This window comes from Arachis stenosperma, chromosome 3 (assembly GCF_014773155.1).
Source record: "Arachis stenosperma cultivar V10309 chromosome 3, arast.V10309.gnm1.PFL2, whole genome shotgun sequence".
Lineage (NCBI taxonomy): Eukaryota > Viridiplantae > Streptophyta > Magnoliopsida > Fabales > Fabaceae > Arachis > Arachis stenosperma.
The window spans coordinates 36,984,881-36,997,768 of NC_080379.1; the positions used below are offsets into that span (position 1 = coordinate 36,984,881).

At 35.9% G+C, this 12,888-nt stretch overlaps 1 protein-coding gene across 1 annotated transcript; it reads right to left on the minus strand.

Moving 5' to 3' along the window:
- Nucleotides 1-4,838: 4,838 nt before the first annotated feature.
- LOC130965906 (transmembrane 9 superfamily member 10-like) lies at nucleotides 4,839-8,099 on the minus strand. The gene is made up of 7 exons (XM_057890664.1): nucleotides 7,971-8,099; nucleotides 7,243-7,407; nucleotides 7,034-7,143; nucleotides 6,510-6,618; nucleotides 6,312-6,424; nucleotides 6,068-6,218; nucleotides 4,839-5,996 (listed from the first exon to the last, which is right to left on the minus strand). Exons 1-7 carry the CDS (start codon nucleotides 8,097-8,099, stop codon nucleotides 4,839-4,841), a joined length of 1,935 nt encoding a protein of 644 aa, XP_057746647.1.
- Nucleotides 8,100-12,888: the final 4,789 nt, after the last annotated feature.

Consider the following 12,888-nt stretch of genomic DNA (forward strand, 5'->3'; position numbering starts at 1 on the left):
AAAACAGAGAAGTCTGATGTAAAGAACTTCAAGATGCCAAAAGTCTTGTCAAGTCTGAACGCAGGTTTGCCCTTTTATTATCCAGAGTTAAAAGTGCTTCAACTTGTTTGAATTTGTTGAATTGGACTTTCTCGAGTTGATTTTCGTATTCCTCTCGTTTAATCTCAATCGAAACAAGTTCTTGGATAAGATGTTCTTGTTCTTGTTGGGTAGTAGTTAGAGGTTTGGCTATATCAGATCGTCTCTGGCGTATCTTGGCAAGCTTTTCATTGATCTGGGCTAATCCTGCTTCAAGTTTTGCTTCTTCTTTGTCATAGAAGGCTTGAATGGAAATAGCATGAGAAATTCTCATATTAAATTCTGCACGAGAAGCTTGGGTGGATTGGAGGGCTGCAATACAACCTTCTATATTAGTTTTGATTTTTGCTTCCTTGTTCACAGTGTCCTGAAGTTGAAATTGAAAAGCTTACACTATCATTGGCAAGTTGTTTAAATTCTTGGATTGGAGAAGAATGTGGAATGTTAGGTGGAAGTTCAAAGGTAGAATTTAAAAGATCAGACAGTAGTTGCTTAAGAATTGTATCATTAACCCATGCAATAGGTGGATGATCCAAGAGTTTGATGAGTGACCGCAGTTATTCTCGAGTATCAACACTTAATTCAAATGAAAACTTAGATGTAGAAGGTTGTGGGAGTGTTGGAACAGGTACAGGTACTTCGTCCTCTTAGATAACTTGATTCAGAACAAAAATCAAATTGGCCAAAGTAGCACTTGTGGGAGTGGTAGAAGTGCCCAAGTTTCCAATCCCTTGTCCAGGAGGAGTTTGGAATTTAGCCTGCTGAGGAGGGCTAGAGAATCCTTGAAGAGTTTCTAAAACCCTGGATCGAGGAGAATCTGAATTACTAGTCTCAATAATTCGAGAGATAAAATCAGAATTTGGAGCCACCTGGTTCTCAACGAAGAGTGTAGCTTGGTTGTTTGGAGAATTTGACTCAAGTATCTAAGTTTATGTTGGAGAATGCTGTGAGGGATCTTTTGTCATATCAACCACTGGTGTCACATGACGAGGTGGAAAAACAGTCTAAAGTAGCTGAGTGGATTCTGTAATTTGGATCGAGTCATGGGATGTGGAGTGTCCTTGGTTATGATGTTGTTGCAGAATTGGCTTATTCGGTACCGGAGGAGACTTGATTAAATGAGAAGCAGTAGTAGGCTGATATAAAAGGTACATGATTATAAGTTAAGGCTTATTTTAATTCAAAGGAAACACAGATAGAAATTATGGTGTTACCTGAATAAGTCTTGGTCTCCAAATTAGTTTAGAATCAGGGTCTGAATCGGCTGTATCCTCTGATTGAGAGGAAGCTGCGTGGGTATCCTTAATGGCTGGTTCACTTTCCTTAGAGCTTTTACTTGATGTTTGTAGCCGTAGCTGATAAAATCTCAAAATTAAGAGTGAATAAGTAAATGTAATTTTCAGAATATTTCAAGTTTAAAAAATAAAGAATGAGTAGAAATGGTTACCCTTCTAGAGGTTCTTGTAGGAGTTCTTCGACTTTTGTGTGGTGGTTGTCGAGATGTGTCAGCCTTTTTTTGTGGGTTCTTTTTGGGGAACTTTCCACAATGGGAGCTGTTCGAATAGCAGATTGCTAGATGTCTTCCAAGGTACGAGTATACCTTGAGTAGTAAGTAGCCTACCATTCAAAGCATGATTTGGTAATATAAGAACTGCGATCATAGATCAGGAAATTGAAACGCTCCCTGCGTTGCTGGTTCTTTAAGAGGCAAGAGTTGAAGTCTTCTTGAGAAGTTAAAGTGATGTGGCAGAATGGGTTACCATTTCGAGGCAGTGGCGTTGGGATTGCTTGAGAAAATTCGAGTTGCATGGCTGATAAATGAGGAGCATACAGGCTTACTTTAAATCTTTTCTTTTTGTGTTGGGGCAACCCTGTAGTAATTACTTGGACAGTTAACAAGTTTGCCCAATTCCTGTTTGCAAGTTCATTTTCCTCGTTGCTGTTGGGGAAAAGCGAACGGCCAGGCCATGCCGGACCACAATTTCGACGCATAAAAGGAGCGAAATTGAGGTTGTCATTGTCAAAGTCTTTACAAGAATGAAAGAGAGAAAAGACAGTCTGAAATCGGTCTTCATCCGATTGTGTGTCAGGAAAATTGGGTTTATAATCAGCCAATCGAAAGCCTTCGATATGCTGTTTATCAGTACTCCCGCTCCCAGGTTTGATCATAAATTTTTTGAAAATGGCATTAAACCATAGTTGGAGAAGCTAAAGAGGGTCTCCTGTACTAATAATACTATTGTCTCGGAGACAATGAACAAATTGACCAAGTTCTTCGAAAATGTGCCCAAGAAGAAGTTTTGCCAAATTAAGAACTTTCCCTTCATGAAGTAGAGCAGCTAAGGGAAGAAAAAGCTTTGACATTTGAACGCTTTGAGAGCATAAGAGGATTGCATTTAGCCAATAAAATAAAAAGGCGACATGCTCATTGTCGGTAACATCGGTGCCCTCTGCACCCATGTTATGAGAATTGAAATCACTATAAGAATTTGTCAGGGTAACATTGTACTAGCGTTTAGGCTGCATATCAGGAGTACAGTCTGGAGGATTTATTGGAAGCCCTGTGATAGCGTCTACGTCCAGTAGAGACATTCCGATCATTCCACAAGGAAGGTGAAAATTGTTGGTTGTCTTGTTCCAAAAATAAGTCACAGCGCTAATCATCCAAGGGAGCGTTATAAGTGAGAAATGGAAAAGCCTTAATAGTTTATGTATTCCTAAAGCCCCCTAGGTAGCATTTTTTGAGGGTTCAAGGCGTAGATACCAGGCTGTGAAGTCAAATCCTCGAGGGTTAATCTTTGGATTATTCATGAAGGGTTTTTTATTAATGAAGAAGGAGATGTTGAGAGTTTGGTTAATCAATAGATGTTCCCCTTCAGCACTAGGAAAGAAAGGAAGTCTCTTGTTTGCCTTCTCTAGGGATTCGATTGGTCCGAGGAAACAATGAGTGTCTGTGCCCACTGTGAAAGGGATTAAGATTCGAGTGTCATTAATTTGAAGTTGAGTATCATCAATGACTTCATCATTGACTTGGTTCAATATACGAAGGGCTAGTGGAGCTGGTGGTGCTATTGCATGACCTTTACCTTTGTCTTGGGCAACGGCATGGAAAGAGGAAGCGGCCATTGGAGAATGAAGGAAAAGGGAACGAAAGGTTAAAAACTATGTAAGGAGATTTCGTGTAAGAGGGATGCAGAGAACAATGAGTTTAGGAAAAATTTGAACAAAGGTAAGATTGATGAATTTAAAGTGTTATTGTAGCCGTTACTATAGAGGGAATGCGAATAGAGGTAACTTCGTAAAGAAGATGAAGTAGAAGAAAGAGAAAGCGTGAGTCTCGAGAAATGTGTCAAGTGGGTCAGTATTAATGGGAAGTTAAATGGTAATTATTACTGATTTAAAAACTGAAGTTTTGATTTTGGATTAAGTGTTTTATCTTCCAATAGTGTTATCGAAGGCAAACACATTAATCTAAGGGAGCAATTTGTTTATCGAAAAATATTTTTGATGAAGAAAAATTGTTCGAAGGCATAAGTAGTTTTCGAAAAGACACACGTGCAAGCATTAGATGGGGATTCTCTACGCGAATTCGATTTCAAGGCCTTTCGATAAATCGAACAAGTCAAATCGAATAAGGAATTCGAGTCAGATAATCAAAATCAGTTATTCGAATAAGAGACTCGAGTAATTATGGTAGTGGAGAATTTAGAGGCTTTTATCACGCGAGGAAATCATGGGAAATGTTTAGGCGGGAACAGTTATCAAGGAGAATACATTCAAAGTTGTAATTTTGTAATTAATTGTAATTAATTGTCAGTTACCAAAAGTAGATTATAAATACTAGGAAGTTTTAGGGAATAAAGGTTGGAACTTTAACTCAGAAAACACTCAAGCACACTCACATCCCAGGAAATTCCTGAATCTGCAATCGAGTAACTTTTCTGTAGGGTTCCTTCCATCCTTTCATTCTTTCAATTTATCTTTCTATAAACTTTATTTTTCAAGTAAATTTATTTTCCAAGTATTCTTTATCTTCATTGTTCAATTTACATTTTTGCATTTTAAATTCTCATGTCAAAGTCCTTTGACCCAGTCGAAGGTATTTTACTGCTTTTTTTTAATCTCAACTCAAACGTTTTCATTTTCAGTACATTTCTTTTTTGAGAACTTTATTTTTCCATTCGTTTCTTCAATTTATAAAATTTAATTTATCTTTATTCCTAAATTCCATCTAATCGAAGACATTTTGATGCACTTCTAGAAAACTGGTACCTGCAAAGAGGAGTAGGTTTCGCTTCCAAACCACTAGATATCGAACCACCATCGATTTGCTAAAAATCGACAAAAACACAGTATATCAAACATATTTATATTTTATTGTGATCATATATATCTTTTGTTTTGTATTAACCACTAACTAAATGTAATATCAATGAGAATCATAATAATTGGAGTTAAGGCAAGAATTTTGAATTATTTCTAGCATTTCTCCTTATTAACAAAAATGAACTAAGATTGAGGACACCATAATTGATTAATGGTCCTCACGAATGTGTAATACAAAACAATGAGAATGTGTAGTAGAAAATTCTTTTAAGAAAGTACAAAATATGACTATACTTCTAAAACGACCTATGTTAAGACAGCTATGAATTTCCAATGTAATAACTGTTCAAAACTGGAGCCAAAGGACAAGTGAAGGATGCCCACAATTCCCAGTTCCATTTAACGATTAAGCCATCCACTAATTTGCTTATTGATCAGTCAATTTTCACAGAGGAGTAGATTAGCCTTACGAACCAGAAGCATGCATAGAAACCGATTGTACCGGTGACAACGAAGAAAGCATAGGAAAGAAGCAGCATGTAACCGAAGTAAAGGACTCCAGATACCGGTTTAGTGATCTCAAGTTTTGTGAAGAAATAAAATGCAGCATATAGGAAAAGGTAGAGTGCGGAGGAACCAGAAGTGAGATATGACCTCCACCACCAGAGGTAGTCCTCACTGCATAGCTGGAAGTAGCAAAGAACTATTGTGATCTCAGCACAGGTGATGATGAGGATGACAAAGACGATGAACAAGAAGCCAAAAAGATAGTAAAATTGATGTAGCCAGATAGAAGTGAGGATAAAGAAAAGCTCAATGAAGACAGCACCAAATGGTAGTATGCCTCCAATTAGGATAGAGAAGGCAGGGTTCATGTACCAGGCTTGTTCGGGTATCTGCCTCGCTATCTTGTTGGTCTTTACGGGGTCCTCAATCACTGTCTTCTTGTAGCCGATGTGACCACCCACTATTACCAGTGGTACCGAGATGCCGAACCATAAGAAGACGAGAGCAAACATTGTTCCAAATGGAACTGCCCCGGACGACTTCTGACCCCAAATTAAAGCATTTAGCACAAAGAATATTGCGAAGGCGATGCCTGGGAACATGAAGGCCGTCTTGAGAGTTATGCTTTTCCATTCCGTTCCCTTGAACAACTTATAAAGCCGCGCCGACGAGTATCCGCCACAGAGCCCCATAAGGGCCCAGAGCAATAGCATTGCTGTCATCAAACCACCTCTGTTTGACGGCGAAAGAAATCCAAGTGCGGCAAATATCATTGTGACAAGAATCATTCCGAAAAACTGAACACCTGTTCCCACATACACACACAACAAGTCTGAGTTTGATGGAGGCCTGAAAACATCTCCGTGGACTAGCTTCCACCCTGTCTCTTCTTGAGCTTCTTCCTGTGTCTCTAATTGATTGTACTTGGAGATATCGCGGTAAAGCGTCCTCAACATTATCATTGCCACCATTCCGGAAAGGAAAAGTACAATCATTAAAGAATTAATGATCGAAAACCAGTGAATTTGTTCGTCTGCCATCAGAAGATACGAATCCCAGCGAGACGCCCATTTCACGTCGCTTTCCTACATCGTGTTCACAAAATCAGCATCACAACTCATCAATTCTCAATTAAACTACCAATTTCCCAACTAACCTGGAACTCAACATCATAAGTAAAGATTATTTCCTTGTTTTCTTCAACCACTTGAGGATCTTCAGATCCAGAAACTAACTTTCGTGCATGCGGATCGCACGTTGTTAAGCGGGTGTTCTCATCAAAATTACCTTCGTATTCATGCCTCACACTGTATTCACACCAGTATCTCAATTTTAACATATGGAACCGTCGATTTAAGAAATTAGCACAAAACTAATAATGAAACATTTATGATAATGACCTGAAAGGTTTAACCTCAAAGCCTACGATTCTTGACATCTCTGTCACTGGATCTCTGTGATACTTAACCACAAAGGTTAAGTGGTTATGGATAAAGTGCTTTTCGTCTTTGGTCTATCAACATGGTGGAAAAGATGTCAAAATGAATTTTAAACCAAACGAGTAAAATGAAATTCTCATCTAGCTAGCTGCCACTTACTCCAGCATACTGTCCTTTGAGACCGATGAGGAAGCCATGCAGATAAACTAAGGAAGACTCCTGATCAGGCCTTCGTAGAGGAACTACTAAAGGTAGATTGTCCAAAATCCTGAAGCAACACAAAAATAGACCAACATAAATTTTTGTCAATGGCCTATCTCTATTGTCAAGCAACACACAAAATATAGGATTTTTTTTCTTTATACTCGAAAATGTAGAAATTATTTGTATCTGTCAGCTAACAAACAGGTTTATGATTATTTTTGCTGAATTTGTATTCCAAAGAAAACTTCCAAACACGGCTTAAGCAAACAAGTCTAAAATAATTCATCTATTTCTTACTAAATTTTACTCTTGTGTCATCACTGGTCCATTTAAGTGTATAAGTGAGTATATTGAAATACTGGAACTTATAGGAACTTTTTTGTCACATCGATAACAATAACTAGCACAGACTTTTGCCCGAAAAATAAGAAAACTAGCACGTAGATATGGAGGTAAATTTAAGGTCGCTGGTAACTCACATGTTCACACGATATTCATCATCTATCTTTTCCTTGAACTCTGCGGCTGTTTTTGCATTAAGAGTCAGACGGCAAACAATAGTGCACATCTGCGGCTCTCGCATTTTAAACTGAAACAAAGAACCAAATTGTTTCAGCATTTTCTGAACTTTTTGAACACATTAAGGAAAAGGAAGAAGCAAAAAATATGTGCACAAAATTCAGCGAACCTCATAGGGAGAGTTTTCGATGCGGTCACCGCGAAGAACTTCACCAAGATTCTCAGCACTATCAACAATTTGATTTGGACGACAATAAGGCAGTGAATAATAGGAGTATGGAAGTTGCGTTTTTGTAGAAGTCAATTTGTTCACTTTAACCCTCAAAATGTCACCCTGTCACCAATGAACAACATATATGCTGTTTGTTTAGGCCATGACTAGGAAAAATCTACGGTAACTTTATTTCAATATAAGATCTCAGAAAATGAAATACAAAAACAGCTATGCAAAGGAAAATACTTGTCTGAACAGTTCCTAAGACTTAGTGTACCGTACTCATGAATAAATCATGTTATTCATTAATAAATTAAATTATATCACATGAACTTGAAATTTTCTGTAGTACTCCGTTAAAGAAAAAATCGATCACCAGAGAGGGAAAAGAAAGTGTTGAAGCAATCGATCGACTACAATAACTGGAGGATTTCATGCCTACATTATTGAAAAATGGTGGATCTCTCAACTCTTACGTAAAAGAAAATGTGCCTAACAAGCCACAACAATCGTTTCCAAATTGTAAAGCAAAACAAAGATCTTCCAAGAAAGACGTATAAAGAGGAAAACAAAAGCCACATTAGTGATCTGACTTGAAACTCAACGACAATGAAAGAACATGAAAAAATAAAATAAAACATGGTGAGTGAAAAAGAAGAAAAAAACAATGAAAAAATAAGGACCTTATGGAAATCCTCTGGTGCAACACCAGGAAGGTAAAAACAGGTTCCATGGTGGACATTAACATGGAGCATGAAATACACAGAGATCCATAGCCATAGATGACGTGCAAGATTTCCTTTCGTCGCCATGATTTTCTTTATAAACAACGTATGATCAAGGAAAGAACGCTTCTCTCTCCTCTTCTTCTCGTTAATTCCTCCCACTAGTGTTCCTACTTTGTTCGTTAATTACAGAAATGACGATGTTCTAGCTGTTGGATACATACAAAAATGTGATGGACGACGATTTGTGCTGGAGATTGGATCCTACAGCTTCAACGGTGGATTTCAATTATGTCTTCCTATTTGGTAAGAAATCCTCTTCTAAGCTTTTTATGATGAGAAATTATATTTGTATCATTTTCCTTTTCTTTTAACCCCAAGTGTATAAGCTTCTTTGTTTTTAATATTAAAAGAGAAATATTTTACATTTTTTGTTTGTTTTCCTTTCACTTTATATACTAAAAAAGAGTAAGAGACAATACATACAAAACGTGTAAATATATACGAAATGGTGAATATAACATTCCTATTATATGTTGAACTTATTATTTTCTTTAATAGATGCGGAAGTGTAAGTCTTTAGAACCTGACATCGTAAATAGTAAGGTCCCTTTCTAAAAAAGCATTTCATGATTTGAATTCGATCGACTTTATAGTAAATCTAACTCAAGACTCAATTCACTTCCTCGCTAAGCTAATAACTCACTCTAGATATATACTACTATGTTGCTGATACGTGATCAACTGTTTTGTAGTAGTCAATATAGAACCAACACATAAGAAAATCATACTTTGTTGGCTATATATTAGTCAAAACTTGAAAGACGTACTATTGGCCTCATAAAACTTTGAGACAATAAGTTGGTTCTTAAAGTTATATGCAAAGGTCAATTTAATTCTTAAAGTTTTAATTGAAAAAAAAAATTTGGTGTAAGGACCGAATTAAAAAGAAAAAAAGTATAGAGACCTAATTAAAAATTTCGCGAAACTATAAGGACCAATAGAGTAATTAAACCTTATTCATATTATTAGTCTGTATAACAGTTTTCGTCATAAAGATATTACTGAAGAGATGACATGCACAATTAAATACCACGTTAGACGTCTAATAGCTCTATTACGTGGTAATTAAAATTCTTTGCATCAATTTAGTCCCTTGTAAGTGTTTAAATTCTTAATTCCCAATTTCATTTGAAGCCCTTTCTTCTTCATTTCTTACTTCTCTGTTGGTAGACATTTTTATGAAGCTCGTAATAAGTAATGACAGTAAATCTGTTAGGAGCTCCAACAACTAGTACTCTAATGAAGGTTATTCAAGGAGAGCCATTCAAAGCAAAGAAGAGTGATTTCCAAAGTGATGTGGTTGTGGGTGTCAACTCGTTTTAAGATAGTCAGGAACATTTATATATGAATTTAGAGAGATTTTTTTGGATGTCCAAACTATAATGTAAGTGTAAGATTACTCTTTTTTTAAATGATGTAATATGTGATTTTTTTTTCATCTTCATTGAATTTATTTATAGAGTGTTGACAAGAGGTGTAGATTATTTGTTTAGAATTTTAGACTTATGAAATCTATGAAGAAAGAAAAGCAACAAGTAGAATGATACCTGAAAATGAATCTCAAGAATGGAGGATGATTTTGCTTGAAATATTAGAAGCCTCAAATTTAAAGTTAGGACTTTGAAATTGGAAGGAACTTTAATGGATGCAATAAATTAGTATGAAAATTGTGAAGGTTAGCATAATGTACATTCCGGAAAAACCAGATTTGATAGTTATGGGATTCAAATTGTAAGAATTTTTTGAAGCAATGTATATTGTTTTACCTATTTTGATTTTCAATAAATAAAAATTGCACATGTGTTTCATTTGAATTAAAATTGCCAAGTGTGAGCTAAGATATTGATAATTTGTGAATCCAATAATACAAAATAAAAATATATAATAAATTCAAATAAAGAATGTCAAACCTAAATCCTTCCTAATTTATTAATAAAACATTCGTATTAATAGTGAAATTTAAAATATCCATAATGTCAGTGTGATGCAACACACAAACAAAACAAAAGTAACTATTTGAAGAGTATCTAATGAGAAATCTGAAGGATTACCATGTGTTCATCATACGAAGTGAAAGAAAAAAAATAATCCTAAAGATCTATTTTGTTTTTAAACTTTATGCCAATAATAATATATAGATCAGATATAAATACCTGCATGTGTTTGCTAGTAAAAATCACTTTCTCCTTCGATAGTACAAAGGCGTTATACATATCCACACCGAGACCAATCTTTGCTGTCAACTCCTTGACCAATGGACATCTGATCTAAATTGAGAAACCTCTTGCAACTCTTTGCATGCCATAAAAATCTTTTCCAAGAATCAGGCTCAAATACTTTTATGTGTGTAGAGGTAAAGGAATAAAATCCTTGTGTTTTATTCTCATCTCTTTTCTCTGCTCTTGGCATACATATATATAGTATAAGATTTGTTACTGATTTTAAATTTGAATTTCAATTCAAATTTGAATCATATCTTATTATTTTAAACTTGAATCTTTCAAATTTATGAATCATATCATAACAATTTGAAACAGAATCAGTTAGAATATCATCCAAACTTAGAATTCAAATTTAGAAATAGAATAACTAATTATTCTCAAATCTCATTTAATATTCTCAATTATCATACTATTATTATATTCTTGGTGCTAGCAGAGAATATAATAATATTCCATTTGAATTAATATAATTATTTATTTGATCAAATCAAAATAATAATTAAATAATTTTATAGCAAATATTAGAACACTTGTTAGTGTGTGACCCTATAGGTTTATTACTAAGCGGGTAGTTAATTAGTCATACTAAATTTACTAATCAATGTTGGCATCTAGCAACACTCCTCAATAACCCGATAGTATAAAGTAATCTATTTTTACTAAGAACCTGAGAAGAACAAAATATAATTTCTTCCATCTTTCCAACTCTTAGTTAACCCTTAGAGTATGGTTTAATTGTCAAACTCTAACTTGTTACCATTATTATAATGAACTGTGAATGACTTAAGAAACTTATTTCTTCATTCATTCAATCCCCTTGGCCAAGGTTTTATTCATCTTAGTCATTATAATCATAGAGCTCAAACTCTTTACCGAGAGTTGACGGATTCCTTATTGACTAATCATTAACTCTACAAGTATTTAAATTATACCCAATATCCATTCAACTAGCACCCTAGGGTATTAGGTGTCTGGAATCAAAGTATAATAAATACATTGTTAATTACTATGACAGTCGCAGGTCAAAGAAAACTTTATCACCATGTTCATCTTGAGAATATCTTGTGGACAAATATGTGGTAATTATAACCATTAGAAATTCTCAAAGTGAGTCAGTTCCATGGTCATATCTCTATATACACCATCTATGATGGTTTCAGTGGCTAAGAGAAGGGGGGGTTGAATCTTAGCCCCCTTTTTGCTTGCTAACACTTGCTGGACTTTAGAGGAGACTTTTCTGTTTTATCTCGTCCCTAGTCACGAGACATTTTCATTTTGTCTCGTCACTTGGCATGAGACATTTTGACTTTGCATTAGAACAGTAAAAACAGAAGTGAAGTAGGAGAGAGAGAAGATTACACCCAGATATATCCTGGTTCAGCTGCTAAGTGCAGTGCAGCCTACATCCAGTCTCCATCACAACAATGATGGAATTTCAATATAATCATCCAGATTACAACTTGTAAAGTGCTAACCCAACTTACAAGGGGATTCCCACAGAATCATGAAACACAACACAGATGTACAAAGGACCTCTAAGACATCTATGGATTTTTCTTTTAATTTTGCACTCTCTGCCTTTTTCCGCTCTATGGCTTTTTCATTACAAACCTCACTGTTTGCCTTTTACCATGAGACTCAAGACATGACAAAATTAAACAGAAAAATACAAAACAGAATACTTTGAAGGAGAAGAACATATGTTAGCTCAGGTAGCTCTGAGAACCCTGTGCCTTGCACTCTCACACTGTCTCCTTGCTCCAAACAGTGGCTGTTCTCTCTTTTTAAAGAAGAGGGAAGCCTCCACACTTGAAGCCAACACCCAAACCAACTTCTTCCTCCTTCAAGAAAAACCGGTTCGGCCACACAGAGAGAAGAGGTAACTCATGCAAAAACCAACATGCAAATACCTCTAGTCCTTCCTTGGTCATCACTCTTCATCAATCCGAGCGCTCCATCCTTGGCTTCCTCTCCAAGATGGATTTCTGGCCCTTGATGCTTCATGATGACGATGACTTCATCTGCTTCAATCTCTGCCTTCAACCATCACTTCGCCACTCTAGCTACTCCCTGTGGTGGTTGAGCAGAATCAAAGACAAGCCATGCCTCCAAGGATCTTCCCTACTGGCCGAATCTTCATCCTTCTTTTTGAGTATGAAGGATCCGAGATTACCTCACCAAATCTTACCAGATTAGGTGATAATCTCAGCCACAGCATACTTTTCTTTTTCTTTTCGTGCCATCAACTCGATGGTCTTTAGCCTTGCTTTTCTTTCCTTTTGGTAGCTCCAAGTAGCTTCCATGGCTTCCTGTGTAATAACCGAAGAAAGAAGGAAAGGGATGAGAGAGAAGAGAGAAAATATTCAATGGATTTGAACAATAATCAATGAACAAAGAGAGAGAAAGTAAAAGTTAATTCAAGTTTCCCACTTCCCTTTGTTGAGTAGCATGTAGTGTCATAATAGCCATCAAATCAATCTTCTCTCTCTTTCTTATGTTTCCAATGCATTAATTAAATTTGAAATCCTTCAAAATAATGAAGTGGAATCCGTTGGAAGCATTTAGGCATTTCATTTACTTCATGGATTCGA

Coding starts and splice junctions, on each gene's coding strand:
- LOC130965906 (XM_057890664.1), bottom strand. CDS start 8,099: ATGGCGACGAAAGGAAATCTTGCACGTCATCTATGGCTATGGATCTCT. Junction 7,144..7,242: donor TCGAAAACTCTCCCTATGAG/GTTCGCTGAATT, acceptor TCTTTGTTTCAG/TTTAAAATGCGAGAGCCGCA. Junction 6,425..6,509: donor TCAAAGGACAGTATGCTGGA/GTAAGTGGCAGC, acceptor CCATGTTGATAG/ACCAAAGACGAAAAGCACTT.